Raw genomic sequence first — 26,051 nt, forward strand, 5'->3', positions numbered from 1 at the left:
AATCAAAACTGCAATGAGATACCACTTTATAACAGATGGGCGGGTAAACAAAATAGGGTATATCAATGGAATATCATTTGGCCAGAAAAAGGAATGAAATTCTGACACATAACAGGATGAACCTTGAAGATATTATGCTTAGTGAAATAGATACAGAAGGACAAATATTGCATGATTCCACTTCTATGAGGTCCCTAGAGTAGTCAAATTCATAAAGAGCAAAGCAGAGAGGTGGTTGCCAGAGGCTAGGAGGGCAGGAAAATGGAGAACTATTGTTTAATGGGAACAGAGTTTGCATTTGGGAAGGTGGGAAATTTCCGCAGATGAATGGTGGTGATGGCTAAACAACAATATGAATATACTCAATGCCAATGAACTGTACACTTAAAAAATGATTAAAATGGGGCTTCCCTGGTGGCGCAGTGGTTGAGAGTCCACCTGCCGATGCAGGGGACACGGGTTCGTGCCCTGGTCCGGGAAGATCCCACATGCCGCGGAGTGGCTGGGCCCGTGAGCCATGGCCGCTGAGCCTGCGCGTACGGAGCCTGTGCTCCGCAACGGGAGAGGCCACAACAGTAAGAGGCTTGCGTACTGCAAAAAAAAAAAAAAAAAAGATTAAAATGGTCAATTTTATGTTATGTATGTTTTACCACAATTTTTAAAAAAGAATCTGTACTTGCGACCCTTTCCACGTGCCTTTGAGCAACGATCACGTGTTCAGGTTGAGTGTCTCTGACTCTCGCTGGCACCACACCATTTGCTAAGTTGGACGCCCTGTCACGAAAGGTGGCTTCAAGTACTCTGATGAACAAAGTTTACACTCCGAACACTCCCCTTTGCTGATGTGACTAAGTGATTCCACAAGATCCTGTGCAACCCAGGCTACCACCGTGTGGCAGAGAACAGGAAGGGACAAAGAAAAATCGGACATCAGTGTCAGAATGTCAAGCTCCTGCTGTCTCAAGTGGCTGGAGGAGCCCTTAGAGGCACCAAGCCCACTGCGGGGGGGCCGTGTGTCCTCAGTCCGCTCAGCCCCATCTCAGAGAGGCTGGCTTCATTTATGCAGCGCATGTGGTTTACAGAAAAGAGAAGCAGCAGCACCAAAACCACACCACTCCATATGCATATGAAGCCCTTGTTTAGAGAGACTCAAAAGGGAAGTTCTTAGTCTATAATATCTCTTCCCTGAAAATTCCTTCCGGGCCTCCTCCGACCTCAGCACTATATAGAGATGTCAAGTGTTTATCCAAGTCGCCTCCTGCTTTCTGTGGCTCAGCCTATTCAGAAAGAATGTGGCTTCTCTGTTCCCTGCCCCTCTGAATATTCTGGCTCCCCTTCGATTCCCATAGCTGATTTTCTAGCTTTCCTCTTGCTCACCCATTCTTCTGGTTTTCAAATTGATTTTTACCTCACTTGCTTGCACAAAGGACCGGTGAAGCACATACGTACATAAAGATTAGCAAAATGACACAATCAGGATTGAAGAAGAAAAGGAGTAAGAAAATACTTAAGCTGTAAAATTTAGCGTAGCTACTGTAGCTTCAGAGAGATGCATTGTTACACCAGCTCTCCGTGCCAAAACGAAGACGCCTAGAAGTTTCTAAGGGAAACAGTGCTTTTGAGGAGAGTAAATTCTGAAATTTCTTACTTTATAAAAGGGACATTGACAGTGAGACATTGTCACACTTTCATGGGATATGAAAAATTTCATATGGCTTTGTCGTGTTCCCATTTTTACTGCTTCCGGATCGGTTAGACCGTTTTCTCTTGGGTTCTGTTCTCTTTTCAGTGGCCAACTTGGAGATCAAGAGTTCTTCAAGTTACAAACTTTTCTATGCCATATTTCCTATTATGTGGGAAAACTCAGGTCCTATGGCAAAGCCAGTGAGGAGCTATGGTGTCAGCCTGCACCAGGAAGTCCTTCCTCCCCTATAGATTACTCTCTAAGTCAGCATATCTGACCATCAGATGCCTTTGACTACCTAACCCCTTACCCACTGCCCCGTCCCATTACTGTGTCTAAACAGTTGAAAAGTGGACAGAAGAGCTTTGTGGTGTAAATTTTCCAACATGGTTAATGGTGGATCAGTGACAGCAACTGGTCACAATGCTGCATCCTATCCCCTCCTCCTTGATGTGAAGGGAATAGGGGTCAACCTCTCATCCACCCTGTGTAAGACACAAAAGCAAGCACCCAAACTCATCTCCTTTAACTACTACAGGACAGAAAACAGGCCAGGACACCTGAGATTAACCCACAGAGGAAGAGAGAGAGGAGAGGAGAGCGCAAGCAAGAAGCATGCTTGAACAATGACCTTTAATATGGTAAACCCACCAATTACTGATTTAAGACAGTAGTCTTTTTTTTTTTTTTTTTTTTTTTTTTTTTGCAGTTCGCGGACCTCTCACTGTTGTGGCCTCTCCCGTTATGGAGCCCAGGCTCCGGACGCGCAGGCTCAGTGGCCATGGCTCACGGGCGCAGCCGCTCCGCGGCATGTGGGATCTTCCCAAACTGGGGCACGAACCCATGTCCCCTGCATCGGCAGGAGGACTCTCAACCACTGCGCCACCAGGGAAGCCCAGTAGTCTATTTTTAAAAAAAATAATTTCATTGAGTCAAGTGAGACTGTAAGGTGTATTACCCCCTGGATAGACCTGCTTGGCTATTTGTTAATTATTTCCCAGTGTGGCAGACACTGTTGGTTGGCTGTCATGTCTCAGTGGTCATTTCCAGACCCTACTACATTATCCATATTTTCTATATTGTTCTAAAAGCTAAAACTTGATCTCCTGGCCTGCCCTGAACTAGGGATGGCCTTGTGAGAGTCCAGTGGTGGCCAGTGAGAGAAAGGAAATAGCCCCTTGGGGAAGCTGTCTGTGGTAGGCAGCATAATGGTCCCCAAAGTTGTTCGTGTCCTAAACACTGGAACTTATGGATGCTTCCTTCTCTGGCAAAAAAAAGACTTTGCAGATGGGATTAAGGCAAGGATCTTGAGATGGGGAGATTATTCTGGATGATTCAGGTGAGCCTAATGTTACCCCAAGGGTGCTTATAAGTGAAAGAGGGAGGCAGGAGAGCCAGAGAAGGAGATGTGACACGGAGCAGAATGAGAGTGATGTGATGAGAGAGTCAACCAGCCACCGCTGGCTTTGAAGCTAGGAGGGCTTCACAAGCCAAGGAATGTGGGTAGCCTCTAGAAGCTGGAAAAATCCAGGAAATGGATTCTCTCCTGAGAGTTTCCAGAAAAAACAAAGAAACAAACAAGCAAACAACAACAACAAATAACCCCAGCCCTGCCCACACTTTAACCTTAGCCCACTGTGAATCCTTTTCGACTTTTGACCTCTAAACTTGTGTTGTTTTTAGCCACTGCTGCTTCGGTGTTAAGTTTGTGGCAGTTTGTGACAGCAGTAATTAGGAACTATACAGTGTCTCTTCCCAAATGCTTCACTCTTTTTCTCCTTCCCCCTTCTTGCTGAGTGGGATGTAGATAAAGGGTCTGGAGGGATAGCAGCTCTCTTGCAATCTTGCAGCAATACCCATGAGGATGAAGGACTCAGGCTCAGGATAGCAGAGCAGAGTCTGGGTCTCCAAAGGCTTCACCAAGCCACCAGCCCTGGGCTGTCCATCCCTGAACTTCATGTCACATGAGACAAATAAAATGTGATATGTTTAAGTCACTATTGTAGGACTTTGTGCAGTGGTGTGCTGGAGCTGACTCAACCAGCCCCTGAGAGGGAATTATTAAATTCTCAGGAATTTTGTGAGCCAGTTATTAAGTACAAACATTATTAAAACTTGTTATATAGTCTTACAATCAAATAAATTATGTTAAAAATAAAGGTAATACTCTTTGATTTCTAAAATATTTTACAAATTTTACTATTATCTATGCTCTTGAGACTGTACCCCTATTGTATCTGAATGATGTTTTTATTTCCCAATTCTACATTATGTACATAGTATATACTATACTAGATACTATATATCTTCACAATTCCATATCCAGTTCCATCACACTCATAGCTTAAAACCAGCCATGATGGGAGTATTTCCACTATGGAAATCAGCAAACACTACAGGTCAGGATTTTATTTTTTCGAGCGTCAACTGTTAATTATTTACTTATCCGACATTGGTTTTGTATTTCTGCAGCCAAATACATTTCTAATTGATGCATCCCTAATGGTTTTTAATGCTACTTATAGTAAGAGTAGAGCCACAACTTGTCAGTTCAAATTATATTTGTAGGGAACTGGATTCTCCTTGTTTCTTTTAAATAAAGATTTAGGTACCAGGCACTGTGCTAGGCAGGCTCTTTCATATTCTACCTTATATAATCCTTCCTGTTTCCCCAAAAGGTAGATATTATAACCCCATTTCACACATGAGGAGACCAAACCTCAAGGGAAGAAGGGATTTGCCAATGATCTGTGGCTCGTTAGAGGCCAAGAGAGGATTTGAACACCCTTTCGACTGAATCTGTGCTCATTCTTCCACAGTACAATGGGCTTCGAACATAGCAGGCACTGAATAGATATTTGTTGAGTTATTGAAACAAATATTAACTCTTCCTTCCAGATAGTTGGGGACCCAAGATGCTGGACTCATGTGCAAGGCGGCTTTCACACCATATGTGCAAAAGACATTGGCACCAAGCAACTTTTCCTGAACATCAAAGAGAGCCCTGAAACACTTATGGTTAGAAGATTGAGTTTCATGAAAGTATTAAATTTATGTTTTTTTGAAAAGCATCACTGGGGGAGGCACCGTGGTTACAACTCTCTCATCTTGAAATAGACACAGAGTAATTTCCTCCTTTGCTGGTTGTCAGCCTGGCTCCCAATCATTCCCCCCAGAGCTGGCAGAATTTCAATGACTCTAAAATTAATCTGTGGGGCAGAGAGTTTGTCCAGTGCCTTGAAACTCTGGGAGCTTTGCTGTGGTCTCAAAGTCAGTGCCTGGGATGGAAAGTCAGGAGGTCAAAGGTGGAATCCCAATTCTTGGCCCAACTGGGGACTTTGAACAATCCTGTGGACACACTTCTTCCCTAGTTTTATGACAGAAAGCCCCACAAATTATTCTGAACTAGAGTGATCTAGTAACTAATAGAATTGCTAGGCACATACATGGAATTTTTAACTTAATTTTTTCAACATTTATTTGAATTCCTAAGGAAGACAGGCATGTGAACAGTTAATGTGATGTGTGTAGTGAAAAAGACATGGACAGGCTGCTATGATTGCACAGAACTTCAGGGTGACTAAGTCCAGTGAGGTGGGGAGGGAGAGATCAGGAAAGGCTTTTTGAGATGATGATGCCTGAGGATAGGTTTAAAGAAAAAATGGAACTAGATAAGTGCAAAATTGGGGTGGGGATTACAAGCAAAGGGAATCATGAACCTACGAAGCAATTAAGATGGCTAAACTACAAGCAGCTCAGTGTTGTAAAGTAACACACAGAATGGCAGAGAAATAGTTACAGGAGTAAGCAAAGGTACGGACACATAGGGAACATGGATGTTACAGTAGAGTACCTGTGGTTTACCCATTATGCAGTGAGAAGCCATCAGAAGTTTTAACCAGGAGTTGACACAGTCCTGTTTGTATTTAGAAACTATCCTGAAGGCCCCGAGATCCATGAAAAAGTTCTTGCAAAAGAATAGGTAGGAGATGAGCACCAAGGATGGAACTGTGGTTAGAAGGTAGAAGGTCAACATACACATTCAGAAATATTCATTGAAAGAAGCATAAAACGTACAGATTGAGGTTAGAGCTAACCTAGGGTAATGCTGAGTTTCTGACTGGAGCAACTAGCCGGATGGTAATACCATGAACTAAGCATGGGCACTGGAACAGGTCTGGGTGAGAGAGAGTTATAGAATGAGTTCAATATGAGTTGTGTGTGTGTGTCGTCCAAGTGGAGATGTCCAACAGCAAATGGACATATGAGTCTTCAGAAAACAGTGTGCTATATTCATGTCTGAATCCAATCTAGAGCAAATCCTGGCATACGCAAAGCTCTTGACATGTATTTGTAAATTGGAAGGATGGAAGCCTGAATAAAACTTAGGAGAAGGGTTCAAGGTAGGAACAGAGGTTTGATGGAGTGAGGTTAGCAACTTACTGAGTGTGGTTTAAACTGAGAAAGAATGAAACTCCAGAGAAAGAGAGAGTCTCTATAGTGAGTAGAGGGCCAAGAATGAGATCCTTGGGAGCACCAACAAGCAAGGGAGGGGCAAGACAGACCATGCAAGGAGATGGAGACTGGGGGCACAGAGAGATTGGACGGGGACAGAGACAGACATCCCAGAAGCCAAAGGAGTCAGGTGGAGAAGCAAGATACACCCTGAGAAAGGTCCATGGGAGTTCTGTGGGAGCCTTTGCAAGAGCAATTCCAGTGGAATGGAGGAGGTGGAAGCCAGAATACCCTGAGATGTAACACAGAAGTGAGGGAAGGAATATTAGATAGGGTAATAGCGGGACTCAAGGTCAAGGGGGTGATGTTTTAGGACAGGAGAGCCTTACACATGCTGGAAGTGTTAAAAGGTTGAAAATATGAAAAAGAGATGGGATTATCTACACTATAAGATCCCATAGGAGGTGCCCAGGTAGGAGACTGGCAATAAAAGTGGAGAGAAAGGGAGATGTGGATTTGTCTGAGACTGAGAAGATATAGGCTAGGCATGGAGATTCCTTTGAAAGTGCATCAGTTACTTCCATCATTTACAGAGGATGCAAAGTGCATCATTTACTGTAGCTAAAACGTTGGGGAAACCCTCTGTGTCCAAAAAAAGGGAAACGGTTGTATAATTATGATATACCTACCCAACGAAATATTTTACATTTATTAAAAGCAATAGTTATGAAACCATGTGGTCATATGAAAAAAGGAGTTATAAATGATGCTAAATGAAAAGGATGGAAGATTGCCAATTCAAGAGTTACAATTATTTTTAAAAGAAACTTCAGAAAAACTTCTGGAATATTAACACCAACTATGATCATGTTATAAAGATTTTGAAGGTGCTTTTTAGTACTTTGTGTTTGATTTTCTACAAATTTATTTAATTTATCTTGAAAATTAAAAAAATAAAGTTAAAGTAGGACTTACTTGATGATAGCCAAGTTTTTCCATTAGCAATAATTCTCATTCTTCTGCATTAATCCAAGAATCAGAGCTCCAGATAGCATTTCCCTCTGCTAGAAACCTTTCCTCCATCTCAGCTGCCTCATAATTTATTCTTCATCTTTTCCTTCACAGCCCTTCCCCCGGAGAATCTGAAGAATACCACTGTCATGGACATAGGTTTTCAGTTGGAATGTCCAAAGAATTATGTCCAATCCACAGGACAGCATCTGTTCTCACCATAGGGCAGGTGGCCAGGGTGCCAGCCAGCCCTGAAGTTAGCATATGTTTCATTTGACACTTCGCTTAAGGCCTCACCTAATTCTGAAAATGTAATTGAGACACAGAAATTTGGGGGAGAACTCAGGGGTTGGAAAAAGACAGAACTGGGTTAGAATCTCCATGCCTTCTTCCTATTAGGGCAAAACAATTATGGAAATGGAGCTTCAGTCTCTACATTTGTTAAATGGGGGTAATGAAACCTACTTCACAGACTTTTGAGAATCATAAAAAAGGCATCACCTATGTGTGTGTATGTATATGTCTTATTATATCTATATAGGACAATATCTATATCTATATATCTATATTTACATCTATATTAACTTTAGAATTTCTTAGCTTGGGTTTGTATTTCAGTGTGGTCACTTACAAACTATGTGAGCAGGTTACTTAACTACCAGTGATTGAGAATGAGACAGGATAATGGAGGAGGAGGATGGTAGTAAAGGTCAAATGGATCAGCCTCTAAAAAGCTTACAGAATTTGCTCATGACCCTGGGGAAAGATGGGACAGACCACTCAAGAGTAAATGGGACTTGAGACAAAAATTAAGTTCATTGTAGAAAAACAAAGGTATATTTCTTGCAGCCCTGAATTTGTGCAGTGAACATTACCTGGTAATTTGGGTGAAAAGGTAGTAGTGGAGATAACTGGCAAATGTGGAAGGAGATAACAAGACAAACCTTCTGTTCCATTCCTGGTCTAATAATCTCATTTTACAAACCAGTCAACCGAGGCCCAGAGAGATGAAACAAATTGTTCATAGCAAACTAGAACTCAGGTCTTCTGGCTCTCAGACCCATGCTGCCTCCCAAAATAGTTTTGTTATGGTTTTACCAAAAAATAAATTAATTAATTAAAAAAAATTAAAAAATAAAAAAAAAAACACACAGAATAGGAAGGCCATGTGACCATGCTCTGGGTTAGAATGAACCAAAGCATTGAAGCTGAGCCATTTTCCCAAAGTGCAATTGCTCGAGGGAAGAGTCTTCATGGGAAAGGCAAAACCAAGTCTCTACATTTCATCTGATTCCTGAGTTATGTCTGATGACACATAACCAGTGCATCCTAACTGGTTGGCCTGAGAGATTTTCACCTATAGAGTACACTTATATCAGGTTTGGCTCAAGCCACGATGGCCCAGGCTGATGACTATCAACTAATTGCTTCAGCTCTGTGGCCACTCCAAAATCTTTCAACAGGGTTCATTCTTAAGTTCAGATTGCCTGTGAGAATCTGTCAATTAGCCTATCTTGAACTGATCCAAGTGACATGGGGTCATTTTCTAATCTAAATTATTGTGTTGCATAAGACTCCTTTGGCTGCAGGTGACTGAAACCTGCTTTGAACTAACTTCGATAAGTGTGCAAGTTTCTTATAAGGATGCTGGGTCTCACTCAGGGACAGTATTAGGACTCCAGGAGATATTGGAACCAGGGGCTTGAATGCCATCGAAATATCTGCCTCCATCTTTTATTCCTGAGCCACTGTGTCCTTCCTAAATTGAGGAATCCTAAAGAAGGAACTCACTGGCCTGTTTGGGTCAGGAACTCACTGCTGATCAGATCAACTTGGCTAGAGAAGGTGAGTCACAATAGTGTCTCCGTCTCAGCTTCTATGTAAGAGTGAGGTGGGAATAGATAGGCACCAAGTGTTAATTTTAGTATTTACTAAGTGTAGGGCTCTATACTAGGTTCTAGGAAACAGGAAGCAAGGGCAACCAAAAGTTGGAGAAGAATCAGATTCCCCCTCAAGGACCCTCCCACCCTGGAAGAGAAAATGACGTAATACAGCCTAGGCACTGCCCCCACCATGTTGGGTAGAGAGAACAAAATTCCATCTTATACAGGGCTTGGATTCCAAAATTAACAAGCAAAACAAAAGAGGTCTATAGTTAAACGCATTTGCCCTAAATACTTGAATCACACACCACACAAGATTCTCGCGGCACGAGAGACAAGCAGAGCCAACACTGACTTAGACAACTCAGGTCCACATCTCCCACCTTTCACTCCAGGGTACATGCTCACTGAATAGATGGGCAGGCAAAATCACCCCCACTGTCAATAATCATCTCTCTTCTTCTCGTGCTCTTTTACCAAGCTTGCGGATTTAAATCTATGGAAGTTAAACACACATAGGATGTGACTCATTAACTTACCAAAGCCACACAGCACCAAGTTTGAGAACCAGGATCCAAGTCCAGGGTTACCTGACTTTTCAGTCCATGATCACACCCTTACACTGGGAAGGCTGCTAGAATTACTTCATGCTGATTCTCTGAGCCTTTTAAAGATGGAGGTCCCCACCTTCTCCTCCTTGGAAATCCCTGGTCCCCAGGATGGAGCAGCACAGAGCTCTGCTTAGGTGGGTCCACATGTGTAGGATTGGGCTGGGCTAGGCTGGGCTGGGCTGGGCCAAGCTGAATTGGGAGGTCATCTGGACAAGCACAGGGGCACAATGATTCTAGGGCAGCTGGTGGGAAGCCATTAATTTTCCTACATTGTATATGCTATAAAGGGCTTATCAAGGAGATGTTTACAAATGGGGAGCCTTGCTGTTTTTAACAGATTAACTGTAACATATTGATTCAGTGACCTGACAACCCATTTCCATGAACTGCTGGTTTACATTTGACTCTTTTCCTGGTCGGTAGGCAGATAAAGAGGCCACCAGGTTGACAGGGAAGAGGCTGGCCATGCCCAGAGCTTCCATTAAGCAATTAAGCATGGGCTCTGCGGGCTCTGATACACCCTAGGATCCAGCCAGAACTCACACCTCACTCTTTCCTACATGGTCACCGAAACCTTCCACCCAACCCTGCCTAGGGCGATGTTCTGACCAACTCTGTGCCAAGCCTCTGCTCCAAACAACACAGAGGAACATTGCTGTTGTTGCTTTAGTCAATCAATCAGGTTGCAACCACGTTGGACAGGCCAAAAGGCCTCCAGGGCAGGTCCAATTATATTTTCTGGTCTGGAACAGGAAAATCTGACCTCTAGGGACATTAACTTGCACGTACTGAGCCCTAATCCGTGTCAACTGTTGTCACTGCTTTGATCTCATTTAACCTCAGAACTACCCCAAGAGGTAGGTAGTATTCTCTTCATTGTTTGGGTAAGAAAACTAAGACTCAGAGAGATTAGGTTAACCAAACTGATGCAATTTACAGGTGGTAATTTACAGACCCACTCAGGTCTGTCAGATTTTAATGTATTTTTTTTCACAATACCATGTGGCCTAATCCAGATACCCTTCCTGTACCTGTATTGGCAGATGCATTTGGATAACTACTACACTGCCCTTTCTAGAACTTCAGTTGGCTCAGATGTCCTATAGCCATGTTTTTCACTGAAGACTAGGATGCTCCCCACCCCAAGGAGGGAAACTTGGAGAGTCTAAACCAATGATTCTCAACCCTAGATGCTCATCAGAGCTCTTTGGAGTGTACACACACACACACACACACACACACACACACACACGTGTGTGTGTGTGCACAACAGGGTCCCAACTGAGCCCAGTTAAATCAATCTCTAAGGGTAGAACCTAGACATCTGTATGTATTTTAAAGACTCCCCAGTTCAATCTCAGCCAGAGTTGAGAATCACTGGCCCTAATCATTTCCCTTACCACTGGTCTGGGATGAGCATCTGATAAAAATTCTGGCCAACAAAAGGGGTGGGAAGTCTTCTGGACCCCTGGGCTTTGAGGAAATTATTCTTCTTTATTTAAAAGAGGCATGGGATGGAATGGGCCCCCTTTTCTTTTTCTGACCTTTGGATTTCGTGCTGTAAAGATGTGATGCCTGGGGTTATTGCAGCCATCTTGAGACCACAAGAGAGCCAACCTAACAGCCAATAGGCTGAGGATGGCAAAGAAGAAAGGTAAGAATCTGGGAACTTGGTAGCATTTTTGAGCAGCTTAACCCCAGAATCACCTTACCCTGAGAATACTTGTTGTGAGAGGTGACCGATATTAATTTTTAAGACCCTTTAAGTTGGATATTCTGTTGCTTGCAGCCAAAATGATCTCAACAGATAACACCCCCTAGTGAGCTTCACCTGCCTACATGCCTGGGCTATTTCTAATAGGGGCAGAAGTACATCAGCAGCTGGGGCCCACCAGACAGTAAGGCCTAAACTCAGTCTTGCTGCCCAAAGGACTAATAACTAAAGCGAGCCCTGGGTGTGTCATTAAACAACTAGTTACCATGAGAGCCATTCCAATAATAACCATGACATTTATTATGCACTTACTTCATGCCGGGAACTGTGTGAAGCAAAGTGCTATAAGTATGTCATCTCATTCCATCCTTATAAGTACCCAGTGAGATAAGTATTATTATCTATGTTTTACACATTAGGAAACAGAGACCCAGAGAAGCTAAGGAATTTGACCAAGTTTGCATAGCTACAGAGTGGCAGAGACTGGATGCTAACCCCAATCTGTCAAACTCTCAAGATTTTTCTTAGTTCCAGGAGACCATGTTGTTTCATTTCCCTGTGACTTATGATGTTCTGTGTGCTCACACATTCACTGAAGTGCTTAACGATGCGAATAAAAGGCATTCATCATTGTAATCCCTAATGGAGATAACAGAAATATTAGCAAAGGCTGAAGTGAAAACAGTTCAAGTGAGGCCTAATTTTTCCAAGGCCAAGGGATAATTTACTTTATCACAGCAAAGAATTTTATTTGACAAATGCACACTTTATCATCTCTGGTCTGCTGAAAACGTAAGTTTACATTTTTCCTAGCCATAAAATTAAAATAATTTTGGCTCCAAAAACGTAGAAGAAATCCCGTTCTAGGTTCAAGCATTTGCCTGGAAATTTAAATGCTAAATATGGAGCTTGAATAAACACCATTCCCGTCAGGCAGGGCAGACTCCTGAGTCAATCAGAGCAGGGTTCAAATCCTAGTCCTGCCTCCTGCTGACCAGGTGACATTGGACAAGACGTTTCACTTCTCCATCTCAGCTTCCTGATCTGGAAGATGAGAATCACAACTCCCACTGCAGGCCTGGGATGAGGGTTAAACTAGATACCCTACGTAAACTGCGTGGCAAAGGAGATGTGCTATAAAGCTTGGTTATTATGAAAAATATGTACAAAGTGCCTAGAATGGGACCTGGTGCAGAGTAGCTCCTCAAGAAATCTTTGATGCCTTCCCTCTCTCTTCCCTCTCTTGTTCCTCATCATCAACAGTCTTCAGGGGTGGGCCTTCAAAGAGAGTACCGAAAACAAACTAGACCAGGTCCCCTCTGTCCCTGGTTGTGGGAGGAGTAACGAGACAGCACCCACATCTTGGTTCACTCAGCTTCTTGTCAACTTTTACAGCATCATCCCTACACCTCACCCAAACACAGGGCAGCCAGCCAATCTGTGAGTGGGCCACCTGCCAACTTGGAAGACAAATTTGAGAAAGTGTCAGAGGATTGGGATAAGGGACAGAGCAGGCGGTAGAGGTGGGGTGAGAGGAAATGGTTAAGCTGGCTCAAGAGCCAAGGGTTTTGGGGAAGCTGGAAAGAGAAGGTCCCCCACTCTCAAGTTAGAAACAAATGAGGGGATTTCAAGAGAATCTGGACTGCTAGTGGGACAAGCAAAACATGCGGCCTCGGCAGGGCATTATCTAACATGTGGGGCTCTATTGCTGCTCTGTAAGGGTTGGTTAGCCAAAACTGGACTCCAAATTACACTGAGAAAAGCAGACAGAAAAGGCCAATAGTTCATGTACATGTTTAGAATTGTTATAAGTTTTTAAGGTCCTCCCCAACCATGATTAGAGTTTCAGTTCAGCCCCATGGAGTTCTCAGGGCAGTCACCATAGTTATCATCCCCATTTTACAGATTTGTAAACTGAAGCTTCAAAGCTGGCAATATGTTCTTTGTCATATAAGGGAGAAGTAGATACACAGAGAAATTAGCTTGTCCGGCGGTTCCCAAACAGAATCCAGGACCCTACATCTGGGGTGGAGCCCCAGAATCAGTATTTTTTTTAAGCTTCCCAGGTGATTCTGATCATAACCAGGTTTGGGAACCACTGATAGCATCTAACAAACTCACTGCAGATAAAGAAATGGAGCCTGACAGAAGTGGAGGAATTTGCCCACATTCACATAGCTGGTTAGTGGCTAAGACAAGGTCAGTAGTCTCTTAGCCGACAGTCTCCAGGACAGAGCTCCTCCCAGCTCACCCACTGGGCTGCTTAGTTGCTTATGACAGCCTACAATACAGATGGGTTTTATTCATTCAATAAACCTTTATTGAGTGCTTCTTCAGTGCCAGGCGCCAGGGAGATACAAACAATAGGGTTGTTGGCCTTAGAACCCTGGGTGGCCTGGTGGTACCCTAAGCTCAGGGCTAGTGCTTCTAGCTCAGGGCCTCTGGTGAGGCTGTGGTGAGATGAAAAGCTGGAGGATTCACTTCCTTGTACAAGCAAAGGGCACAAGAAAGCTTGGTAACTTCTGTTTGGGGGGGGGGGGTGGAGGGTGGGCAGGGGGACTTATAGGGAGGACTGAGGCTTCAGAGGAAGGGAGAGAAAAATAAGGAAAACAGAGGCTCCTTATATGGGAGGTGGGTTACTTTTGTTTTAATAAGCCACTTGTGTGCTGTGACTTTATACAATTCAAGTTAGAATAAACAATTCTGAACTAAAGCTTTCTAAGGATATTTACTGGGTATAAGAAACAATTTGACATCACTGAAATATGTTAAGACCAAAATAGAGGCACCAGGAAAACATCCCTGTAGGCACGAGTCTTCACTACCACACAGAGATCGTATCTGCCTTTGCTCACGGTTGCTGGTGAAAGTCAGTCCACACCAGTGCCATGTAGAGGACTATACAGGTCAGAGAACCCACTACATTTGCATGAGGAATTTATCGTCTCTAATGCTGCCAAGGTCATGCGGAGGTGGGCACTTTCATTTGCCATGAGCAGGATAAGTTGTACAACATTTCTGAAGTGCAGTTTGGCAAATTTTATAAAAATATAAAATATTTTCAAAATACCCTTTGAACCCAGCAATTCTACTTTTAGGAATTTATCTCAAGGATAAATATATAAAGGAAAACATAGAAAGAGATACATAGGATGTTCAACAAAGCATACTTTATAATAATAGTGAAAACTCGAGGGGAAAACAAATGCCCATAGATTGCAGAATGACTAAATTATCCTGTTACACACTTGAAAACCATGAAACCATTAAAAATGGTGATGTGTATTTATGTTTATGGATGTGGAAAATGTCTATAACATCACTTTTATTGACAAAAGCAAATTTCAAAATGAGTTATTTAATATAATGCAATTTATTATAAGTATAGCTTCTGGAAATATGCATTTATGCATATTTGGAAGATGGTTTTTCACCAAAATGTCAACAATAATGAGCAGGGGAGGGGCGATTTTAATGTCTTTTATTTTTCTCTGTATTAAGTATTTTACAGTACTTCTATAGTCAGAACAAATGATAGAGTTATTTTCATTTGCAGATTAAAATGTTTAAAGAAACTAGGCTAATTCCAACCTGGTTTAATAGAGACTGCTAATATTCATTCATTCTTTATTTTTACAGGCTCCCCTTGTAAATATATATTCATGTAATTCATTTATATATTCAGTCATGAAAACAGTTGTTCATTCATTTGAAGTTGTTTAATAAGCACCTACTGTGAATGAGTCACAGGAATGGTAATAAGTAAGTATAACATGATAGCTAAGTGGTCAGGCTTCTGAGCCAGGCAGACCTGGGTTTGGATCCCTGTTCCACCACTGCCCAATTATACAGCCTCAGACAGGTTATCAAACTGCCCTGAGCCTCAGTTTCCCTATCAGAGATAATACAAGTACCCATTGTATTAGTCACCTATTGCTATGAAGCAAATTACCCCAAGATTTAGTGGCTTAAAACAATAATAATGATTTATTATCTCTCATAGTTTCTGTGGATCAGGAATTTGGGGGCACCTCGCCTGGGTTCTTCTACCTGGAGGTCTCTTGGTGAAGTTGCAGTCAGATGAAAAGCCAGAGGGTTCACTTCCAAGCTGGCTGCATCAGAGGGCTGGCAAATTGATAGCAAGAATCATAGGGGCCATCTTAAAGGCTAACACATATACCAAATGAGAATAGGTTTATAAAGGGCTCAGTATATCTGCACTGCATCCATTGTAAGCCATGGTGATGATAAAGAGCACATATAACCTTATTCACAAATGAGCCTCAGGAAACAGCCCAGAGACATTAAGTGGTTTGACCAGTCACACAGTCAATTGATTCTTGAGCCGGGAGAAGCAGCACATTTTCTAACTTGTCTCTACAGGGTCCCTTTTTCCCTGCAGGAAATCCCAGTGGAGACACAGAGGTGAGGGACCACTTGCTAGAACAAAGTAGTCACCAGAGTTGAAGATAAACAGATGTTTCAGAAGGAAGGATGGGGAAGCTGTCAGAGGATTCTGAATGTCAGGCTGAGGAAGTCATTTTCCTTTGAAGGAAAAGGGCATGAGGAACCACGGGGGGTTTGGAACAAGAGTGACTTAATTCAAACCTGTGCGTCAAATTCAGCAAGCTGTTGGAGCAACCCAGGCATCAGGGGATGAGGGCAGCAGCAGTGGAAAAGGAGGAGGGGCCCGTGGCTGAGTCCTATCCGTGTGCAGCCTGCGGATCTAGGTTAACTAAGGATTAAGGAGGCTGGGTCACAAGGCTTCCATGAGAATAGCTAGCTGAGCTGGTACGTGTGCAGCGCTGACGATACTTGCCTCCCTCGGCCCGAACACCAGCCCTGAGTCTCTTTCAATCTACAGTGTAAGAGACCTAAGAACATTCAATATGACTTGGAAGCAGGGCTTTAAAACAAATAGCCTGCCTTTCCTCTCACTTCCAGCTCTCCAGTGTGGAAAACTGATGAAATGAAGGGCGAGACAGAATGGAATGTATGTGGTCTGAGCTCAGCCCAAAGGCCCTGCTCTACTGAAAGGCTCACTTCCTGGGGATGAAGGTGCTGGGAGGGTTGTCTCACTCAAGGCTGTCAGGCCAAGCCTCACTTCCCCTGTCAAATCGGTTCTGACCACTCCTTCACCCCTGTCTGGAGGCACTGAGCTGCTCTCAGCACGCTGCCCACCATTTTACCAGGATGGATTCTCTCCTGATACCTAGGATGCCAGGATGCCCTGCTAACTTGAGGGCAGAGACTGTGTCCCTAGGCACATCATGTCCCGAGGGCTTAGCCTGAACACTATGATTCCGCTCTCCAGAAGAGTTTGACAAGCAATTTTCTCTCCTAATTTCATCAGCTTTACATCCAGACACTGAGGTTGTGATCTAAAGCGCTGAATTCATCCCATCAATAGGGTTGCCATTCATATCACAGGTCTTATAGATTCAATCACCCATTTTCCAGGATAATTAAGTGACCGGCTCTAACAAAACAGTGTGACAATTTTCTAGAAGAGGGAAATAAACCAATGTGAGAAAGGAACGTGTTTTTTTTTTTTTATCTAATTAGCACAACGATTCTAATATAGGGCTTAGCAGTAGCCTTATCCATACAGATTTTATTTGGCCAATATAACTTTAAAACTTGGATTGGAATGGCTTTAGACAGGCACATGCTCTCCAAATCACTGCCCACCCCCTACTGTCTTATGCTCTTTAACTGCTTTGTAGTCATTCATTTACCTACCTAGCCCCTGATGCCATATGAGTTTGCAACCCTGCAACATGACCCAACACTTCATAAAGCATAAAGCAGGGGTTTGCAAGGTTCTTTCTTGGGCTGGATCAAAATCTTCTTTCTATAGCTTCTATCTATCCCTCCTATTTCTGGAGTTCTATAGGTTCTATATTGGAAGTTACCTTTTTCTAAAGCGTGGTCTTTCACCTATTTGGAGATGACCAACAGAGTATCTCTCAGGCCCTCCCTTTTCCATCTTAAGCATACTGCCTTCCTTCAACTATTTCTTATGACACTGGATCCCCTCACCATAATCAGAACGTGCCCTCTTAAAGAGGGGCACCCATAAGAGGAAAGATAATGCAGGCATGGTCTAATCTCTTCTAATTCAAAGTGTAATCCAAAAGCCAGCAGCATTAGTATCACTTGGTAGCTTGTTATAAATGCAGAGCCTCAGGCTTTCCTGGTGGCGCAGTGGTTGAGAGTCCCCCTGCCGATGCAGGGGACACGGGTTCGTGCCCCGGTCCGGGAAGATCCCACATGCCGCGGAGCGGCTGGGCCCGTGAGCCATGGCCGCTGAGCCTGCGCGTCCGGAGCCTGTGCTCCGCAACGGGAGAGGCCACAACAGTGAGAGGCCCGCATACCGCCAAAAAATAAATAAATAAATTAATTAATTAAATAAATGCAGAGCCTCAAACCCCACCCTAGAGCTACTAAATCAAGATTCTCCAGGTGATTCCTATACACAAAACAACTCAGAGAACAGAGACTCTTTTGGTATTAACATAGCCTAAGATTACGAGTCAGTCTTTTAAGAGGCAATTATATTGTTGACGCTGATTCCTGTTATCTGAAATCCCTGTTTTTTCACGCACTGCTAAGCCACATCTTCCTATACAATATTAGGGTTTTATTGAAGCATTTAACAGTCTGATTACAGAGTCTGGTAACTCTGTTTGATGAGTTATACATGTACCTAGACTAAGATTTTAAGGATAAAACACATCACATTCATCTCTTTGATGCCAAGCAAAGGCCCTGATACATGACAGTTGCTTATGTAAGAAGTAACAAAAAAATAAACTAACACTTGCCAAAATGATAAAGGAAACTGAGTCACGCTGTTAAAACGATTCGTGGTGTGGCGTGATCTGGGGCTCAGTGTCGGAGACTGGGATTCTCCCCACTTCTCACCTCTGCTCCCTCGGGGTCAGCTCTGTACTTGGGCAGGGTCGCCCTTTGTGTCCTAAAGACGGCTGCCAGTGTTGCTCAGAGCTACAGCCTTCTCAACCTAGTTCAGTGGGCAAAGAGTCATTTGGAAACTTGAGGGGGTGGGAGCTTTCTTCTTTTCTCTTTTCTTTTTCAGAAACCTCAGCAAATGTACCCTCCAGTTTCATTAGCTCGGATGGAATTAACCACTCATTTCTGAGCCAATCCCTGAGGCCAAGAGGAATTAATATCCTAATAGGTTTAAGCCAATGAGAATCTACCCCTAGAGCCGTGAGAGGCTGAAAATGGAGGAGGGCTCCATCAGGAAATCAGGAAACTGTTGCTGGGAGAAGTGGTGACATGATGTTGGAGAGGAGGCCGACAGATGTCTGCCACAATGCTCAATAGGTCTGCATTTCCATTTCCTCTGAATCTTGCGACTGTTTTTCAGGATGTCCAACATTATAGCAATCACCAGAATGGGTTATGGCCAGAAAACTTTTCTATTTTTAAACGGCACACAAATTATTATGCCCCATCACATTGTTTCAGTGATCGACTTTAAAGGGCCCTGGCTTACCTCCTCCTGGAATAATAAAGCAGTCACAGGAGGAGTTCTTTGGGCCACTCCAAAAACCACTCCAGAGTGGTTTGCCACACATAATAGAGGGTGCATTTGAAAGGCAGCATCCAATGACCAGTTCTGGCTGAAAACTTTTGTGTTTTCAAAAGTTCAATAAGCAGAAGTGACCACAATGTGTTTGAAACTTTATAGCATGCGTCTTCAGGAGACAAAGTGCCTAAAACTAGATGGAAAGACTTGTAATTTTTTAAATTAAAAACTGTAGACAGGAGAGGTAACAGTCAAAGTAAAATAAGCATGAATCCTACGTTTTTGTTTCAAAAATAAAACCCGAGGTATGGGGAAAATTGTAATATGGAATTCAGAAATCTGCTTTGGCCATATGCTCTATTGCATGTTCACTGTGCTTGCTTTCCTTGAGCCAAAGGCTCTCAATGACTGGTCAAGCTTAGAGGGGAGAGACATAAAACCAATGAGACCAAAGGCAGGGGAGGTATTTTTCTGTCCTTACCTCAGTGATCAGAGGGCAAATTTACAACCACTAGCCTCTCTGGACACACAGCTTGCTGGTCTAGATGGTCGGTGTGAGAAAGTGGTGATGGCCAGTGCTGGCCATCACCACTTCTCAAAAGAACAACATAACACCCAGGCCTGGTCAACCCCCAGGAAGGTCAGTTGTGATCTTCACAAATGGAAGGCAACCTAATTCGGTACCCAGCCTAGGCCATCCCATCTCAGAAATGGTTTGTGTGGACCCTGGCTTTACCACTTACTCGAAGAGGGACTTGGTGTAATCACTCACTGCCCACTTCGATGTCCTCATGTGCATGACAGGAACAGTGATAACCTTCTCATAGATCGGGGTGAAAATACAATAGCTCATGTGATAAGGGCCTGGAAATGTCCCGGACAGAGCAAGCTCACAAAGGCCATTCTCTTGCCTGCCCCGTTCAGGCCCATTCGGTGCTCTGACTTTATAAACACATAACTAAAGTATTTTGGTCTGATCATAGACCCTATATAATTTCTCTCAGCCTTCTCCAGATGCCTGTACAATCATATATATGTGTTAAGTTATACCTTTTAGTACTGCAATAATTGGGACTGAAAAAAAAGAACTTTTGAAAACTCTTCAAATTTTCACATACATATATAAATGACATGAAATGATCAAAAGGGCATGGCCTCACCCCTTACTGAATGTAAAGCCTTGGGTAAGTTTAGTTCAGTAGTAGACTTCAATCAGTCACAGCTTTAAAACAGCAGCAACAATAACAAACATCTCTCCCACTAGACTGTAGGGTCCCTGAGGGTTGAAATCTTTTACTCAACTTTATATTCTGCTAAAGGCCCTAGCAGACTGACCAGTATATATTAGAAAGATGTTGAAAGGAAGGATAAACTGAGCTATCTTGAAGGGCATGCCACCTTGAAAGGCTTAAAAAGGCTGCTTAGTTGCTATAAAATGAAAAACACAGAAATCAAAGTAATGAAAGACTGGACTCAATGTCTAACAAGTACAGCAGTCACGATTTTTTTTTCTTTTCAGTACGCGGGCCTCTCACTGCTGTGGCCTCTCCTGTTGCGGAGCACAGGCTCCGGACGCGCAGGCTTAGCGGCCATGGCTCATGGGCATAGCCGCTCCGCGGCATGTGGGATCTTCCCATACCGGGGCACGAACCCGTGTCCCCTGCATCGGCAGGCGGACTCTCAACCACTGCGCCACCAGGGAAGCCCCACAATTTTTAAATTTCAAACCACTCTTGAAAAAGTGTCACCCTGGCTGAGGGACAGAAGATCTCCTATGGGGTCTACCTCTGTGATTCCATGACCTCTTGCAAGTTCCTTTTTTTCTTTTTTTTTTTTTTTAATATGATTATACCAGAGCAGCTCACGGCCCTGCCTGCCCCTGCCCAGGTCCTGGGACAGCAGGGAGAGCCAGAAGCAGTCCTGCTCACCCAGCACCAGAACCACCAGGGGCTTTCCCACCTCTGGCAAGTTCCTTTTTCCCTCCAGACTTCGGTTTCCTTAGCCACACAAGATGTGAAATAACAAGTTTTCTAAAATCCCTTATGGCTGTAAGATTAAATGTCCAAAATTTCTACACACACCTCTGGCAAGTCTCCTATGAGGAACGCACCCTGATAGGTACTCCTGAAGGACATGAGAAAATAGAGACCCAGGACTGTCCTTCAATAAGCTCATGGTCTATGAACAATAAAACACAAAGACACAAATAACTGTGATGCAAGGCTGGAAGGTGTAATGCCCATCCAAGAGGTGCTCACGTGGAATTTGCAGCTGTGGAGACAGGAGTGGTTTTGCAGAGGAGAAGCATTCATCCCGTTTCGATGTGGCCAATACAGAGCACCCATATGCCAGCCTGGCACTGTGCCTGCACACAAAAAATGCAACACAACTGTTACCAAGACAGAGAGAGCCCTGCCCTCATGGTGTCTAAAGGCTGACTGAAAGAAGGCAGACATTTAGAGAGGGGGAAGGAATTCCAGGCAGAGGGACCTGTGCAGCAAAGACAGGAAGGCAGAGCATCAGAAAGCATCAGTCACACAGGAGTGAGCCGTGGCTCCACTGGCACAGAGGCAGGCAGTACACAGAAGAGCAGCATGAGAAAAGGTAGGCGGGTAGGATGCAGCTGATATGGAGCTCCTGAAATGCCAGGCTATGGGGTCTGATTTTAACTAGTCCAACAAATACCCTAACAACTCTACGTGACTGAATGTTTATTAAACTTCACATGATCACTGATTTGTATCCAAAAACACTTTGTTTTTCTGTAACTAAAGGGAAGATGGCTGAAAGAAAATTCTCCCCCCAAAGTAATTTAAATAAATTTATTTGCAGGAGAAAAACATCTGAACATCAGGTACAGTCTGATCCATGATGATCCAACAATAGTCATAATTCATTCTGGAAGTACTCTTACACAGCTGGCAGGAGAAAGTCCACATGGAGCATCAGCTGAACATTTATCAGAATTCACAAAGCCATCTAACCTGAGTATTACACAACACGTAATGATCATGATACAATAATAAAAATACAATATCCAATACTCACTACTTTGTGAGCTACAGCTAAAATATAAAGTATTTAGGCTCTTTTTAAAAAAATGAAAAAAATATTTCTATTATAGCTTTATTTCAAGCATTTTCAGTTAGATACAGCTTTATATATTTTTACTCACAATAGACAGCAAGAGAATGCCTTCTTAAGTATCTGTAGATAAAATATATTACTCGTTTAAATGTTTGTACTCTGAAGCATACTTTGCCAGGTATGAGTTCAGATAAGAGTATGAAACTGTGCTGTGGCAAAATCCTGGCTGATGATCAAGACTTAGATAGTTTTCATATTTGTTTAAAACAACTTACATCAGGGAAAAAAGAAGTGAGGACATAAAGAGAACCAACATTATTCTTTTTCAATGAAGCAGTCTAACTCCAGAGAACGGGCTTTCCATTTTGAATTCAAAGTGTGTGGTCCCAAAGTTGAATTTTTTCCAGTCCAAGGAGCTGCCTGCGGCTGAGGCAACAGGCAATGATGAAGCGAGTTGAGAGGAAAGCGTTAACTGAACTACAGAGATGGTCACTGATAAAACAAGTTTCTACAGGTCCTTGAGCCCACACAGAGGCGAAGGGGAGCCAGAACTATCAATACAGAAGAAAAATGTGCTCACTGAACTGCACACACAGAGCTTCTAGGAGGGTTAACAGTTCTTGACATAGGTTCCTGGTTGTAGTTTACAATATCTGCCTTCACCACCCTCTGTCATAAAAGAAAACAAAGTTATTATCAGGACATCAGAACATTTAGAAAGAGCTCCTTAAAGTATATTTTTATTTTCTGAACTTTGGTGAACTCCTGATGATAGACATCATAAATGAAGCAGGAGCTGATATTAAAAGAACCAGCCAGGACCAACTAAGGTCAAGCTGGGATATATTTTGGTGGAGGGTGAGGGAGTAGCGGGGCAGGGGTAATTCTGTTAAGGATGTAATAGCATTTCTTTTACTGAGTCTTCTCTGGTTTTATGACAATAATAACTTGAGGTTACCAAAAGTCTAATAAAAAATTGGCAAATCAATATGAAAAATTAAGCCCTGGTTATAATTTAAAGCAAAGGAATTAAAATTAATCATTTATATATCTTAATAGATAAGATCTCACCATTTCAAAGAATATCATTATTTATTAATATTTCCATAAATTATTATATCCAGTCATAACTTTTTAAAGAATGTTTATCAATTTGTGAGTTAGTGAAGAGATATGTCAGAGAAGTTACATATAAAGAAGAAATGTTTTAAGCAACCCAATTTTTAAAACTGTTCTCCCAAATTCCTAACTTACTTCCAAATAGCTCACTATTGGTTATGAATAATGACTCTAACAAAATATAGAATGAGAAAGTTAGAAAATTACCTCATATTCATGTTTTTAAAATAATTTAAACCAAAAGACACTTTTAACTCTTCCTTCCTTCCCTCTAACACACACTTCAAGGAATGTCTTAAACAATGAATTTAGCAATATGCCCTAACATTCATCTCTAAGTAATTATTTAAAGTAAAACACATCCTTTACTGTTTTCAACTCTTTTACTAACTCTGCACACACAAGCAGACAAAGAAGGGTAACTCAAGGCAAATTTTAAAAATACTCTTTCAATTACCAGGCTATTTCAGGAAAAAATGGTAAGGAATGAATAATGAAATAACTACCTCAATTCTCCACTTCACTGCACATGTAATAAACACAACCATAAAGACAAATACGTTTGAAAGTAACTGAAATATTATTTTAATTTTTTCCCAATTCCTTGTGTAAGTCATAAGTCTCCCAGCAAAGGATCAATTTTTCAAAGTTCTAAACCAGGACTTATGCAATATTAATTCCCAGTAATGTACAATAATCATTTGAACTTCTCTATTCATAAAGAATAAAGAACAAGACAGCATTCACTAGTTCTCCCCACCCTCCTCCCCCAAACTGCAACAGTTTATCAATTAATACCTGCACTACTGTACTGAACAGATTCTACTCTGAGCAGAGTTGGTATGTTCATTATCTTCTTCCGGGTACTTCACTATTTCTGCCCTGACAATATGCTGTCAATTCCATACAACATAAGATGCAGAAGAAAGAGGAAAAAAAGAAAGAAAAATGGAAAGTTTACTCAATGACTGAAAATAGAAGGGAACAAACACCAAAGGAGAAAAAGAAATACACACATAAATTTAAACATGTCACAAAAGAAACAGCAAAATATATGCATATAAAAGTAAAGAAAATGAACAAAGATCCAAGAAACATTGTTCTCTACAATTCTGTTTAATTACTGAAATAGACATGCCTACTGAACCTCTCAGAGAAGCTGTGGGTTCTATTTTTGATATCACAATTACACATAATATATATAACGCCCAATATTTCAGAGGGCAACTAAGAATTTGGGTGCTTTTCTATGCTAAAGTGCAGCCAAGGTACCAATTCAATTTCTTTTTACAAACATTACTGAGGATCTACTATGTGCCAGTTGCTCTACACTAGGAACAAATGATGAATTACACAGGATTTGTTCATAAGTTGCTATGGACCTAATGGGAAGAGAACATGTACACAGCTAGTTGTCATACCAGATAAGTGCTTTACTAGTGGACTTAAAAATATGTTGTGGGAACAAAGAAGGAGTGATTCATTTTCTTTGAAGGTGGGGAGAGGATGCATAAATCAGAGGAAGCTATATGTCATTTACAATTTTTACATTTAATAATATTTATTACTTTTCAAAGACTTTCTTTTGAAGCTCATTCCCCCACCCCTCACACAACCCTAACCTCCATGTTTCCAATCCATACAGAAATAAATAAGTTCAAAACACACTTTTCTATCATTTTAAAAAAAAATTCTGACATACAATATTTAAGCACAACAGCTGTTGTTTTCAAATATCTAAGAGTTTTGCTAAATAAAGAATCAAAACTGTTAGGTTTTTTGATTGCTATAACCCTTAAGATGAAAAGACCACATATGACAAATATGACAGAGATAACACGCTCCCCCAGTTTTTTGGACTTGAAACTATCCTCGCTTTTAATGAGTTCAAATATTTATTTCAGAAATATCTTCCTTCATAATAGCATCTATTAATTAGCACATACAGAAAAAAACATGTTAATCAGGTTGCTGCTTGTGATAATGTTTATAAAGACAGGATAAACAACTGAGAGTGAATGAACAGGACACTACGGTATATTAGCCTTGGATGGGCTCTGCTTCAGTTCTCTAGCAGGCAGTATTAACTTCTGGATAAGACTCATGATTTACTAGGCACTCAGCCTGATGCTATCAACAGAAGCATTACCAACTGCCACATGACGTATGAGGGGGAGTACATCAGTGAAACGCTGAACACCAGCATCTGGCCTCCCCAAAACTAATTGTTTCACACCAAACTATGGGTTACAATAAAGAGAAGAGATTTTCATAATCAGTAAGCAACTCATTAATCCTCCAAAATGATGGTTTAAACCCTATCCTATAAACACAACCAGGTTACTGACCTGTGGTCAAGACATTCTGGTCAAAGTTATTGACTAACATAAATGACTTGGATTTTCACCATTAATTCTCATCAAATTAATGAAGAACTAACAAGGCAACATCTTTCTTGGGGGCCTTGGCTGTTTGACATAAAGCTTTGCACAAAGTTCCTGAACTGGAAGCCAGAACCAAAGCTCTGCATATTCAGAGCTTTGCTTTCTATGAGTAAAAAAAAGCATAATTTCCATGTCATAAACTTCATGATAGGTGATTTCACAGTAGTCGGCTTGTTTACAAGTCATTCATTCACTGACATTTTCAGAGAAAATGTTTCCTACAAAATACCCACCTTTATTTTTGGAGCCCCAAAGTACACTCAATTACTCTCTGCTATTAGTCAGTTGAGTGAAAATAATGCAGTGGCCCTAAGAGGAAGGGAGCTGTGTGGTTGAACACCAGCTTAACCCTTGTTTTGTCAAAGAGTTGTGAGCGGATACTGGAAATGGTAGCTCTCCATAAGGGTAAGAAAGCAAGCAACCTAGGAGTTGAGGTAAGGTATACGCAGTAGAGACTGACTCTTCGGAAGACACTAAAGATAAATTTG

The 26,051-nt window shown here is 42.0% G+C and overlaps 1 protein-coding gene across 5 annotated transcripts in view; it reads right to left on the reverse strand.

The window, feature by feature from the left end:
• Window positions 1-26,051, reverse strand: part of RAB28 (RAB28, member RAS oncogene family) — a 125,634-nt gene that overhangs the window by 9,422 nt on the left and 90,161 nt on the right. Inside the window, exon 7 of one of the 5 annotated variants that reach the window (XR_013828240.1) lies at window positions 21,172-21,278. Coding sequence is in view for 3 of the 5 variants with exons in the window: in XM_079920682.1 (XP_079776808.1) it covers window positions 22,577-22,669 (93 nt within the window). In the remaining 2 variants the exon portion in view is untranslated. Of the gene's footprint in view, window positions 1-20,365; window positions 21,279-21,736; window positions 22,670-22,754; window positions 24,013-26,051 lie in introns of those variants that run through there. The other 4 variants (XM_079920683.1, XM_079920682.1, XR_013828241.1 and 1 more) reach the window with 4 other exon arrangements.

This window comes from Stenella coeruleoalba (assembly GCF_951394435.1).
Source record: "Stenella coeruleoalba genome assembly, chromosome: 4".
NCBI classification, from domain to species: Eukaryota; Metazoa; Chordata; class Mammalia; order Artiodactyla; family Delphinidae; genus Stenella; species Stenella coeruleoalba.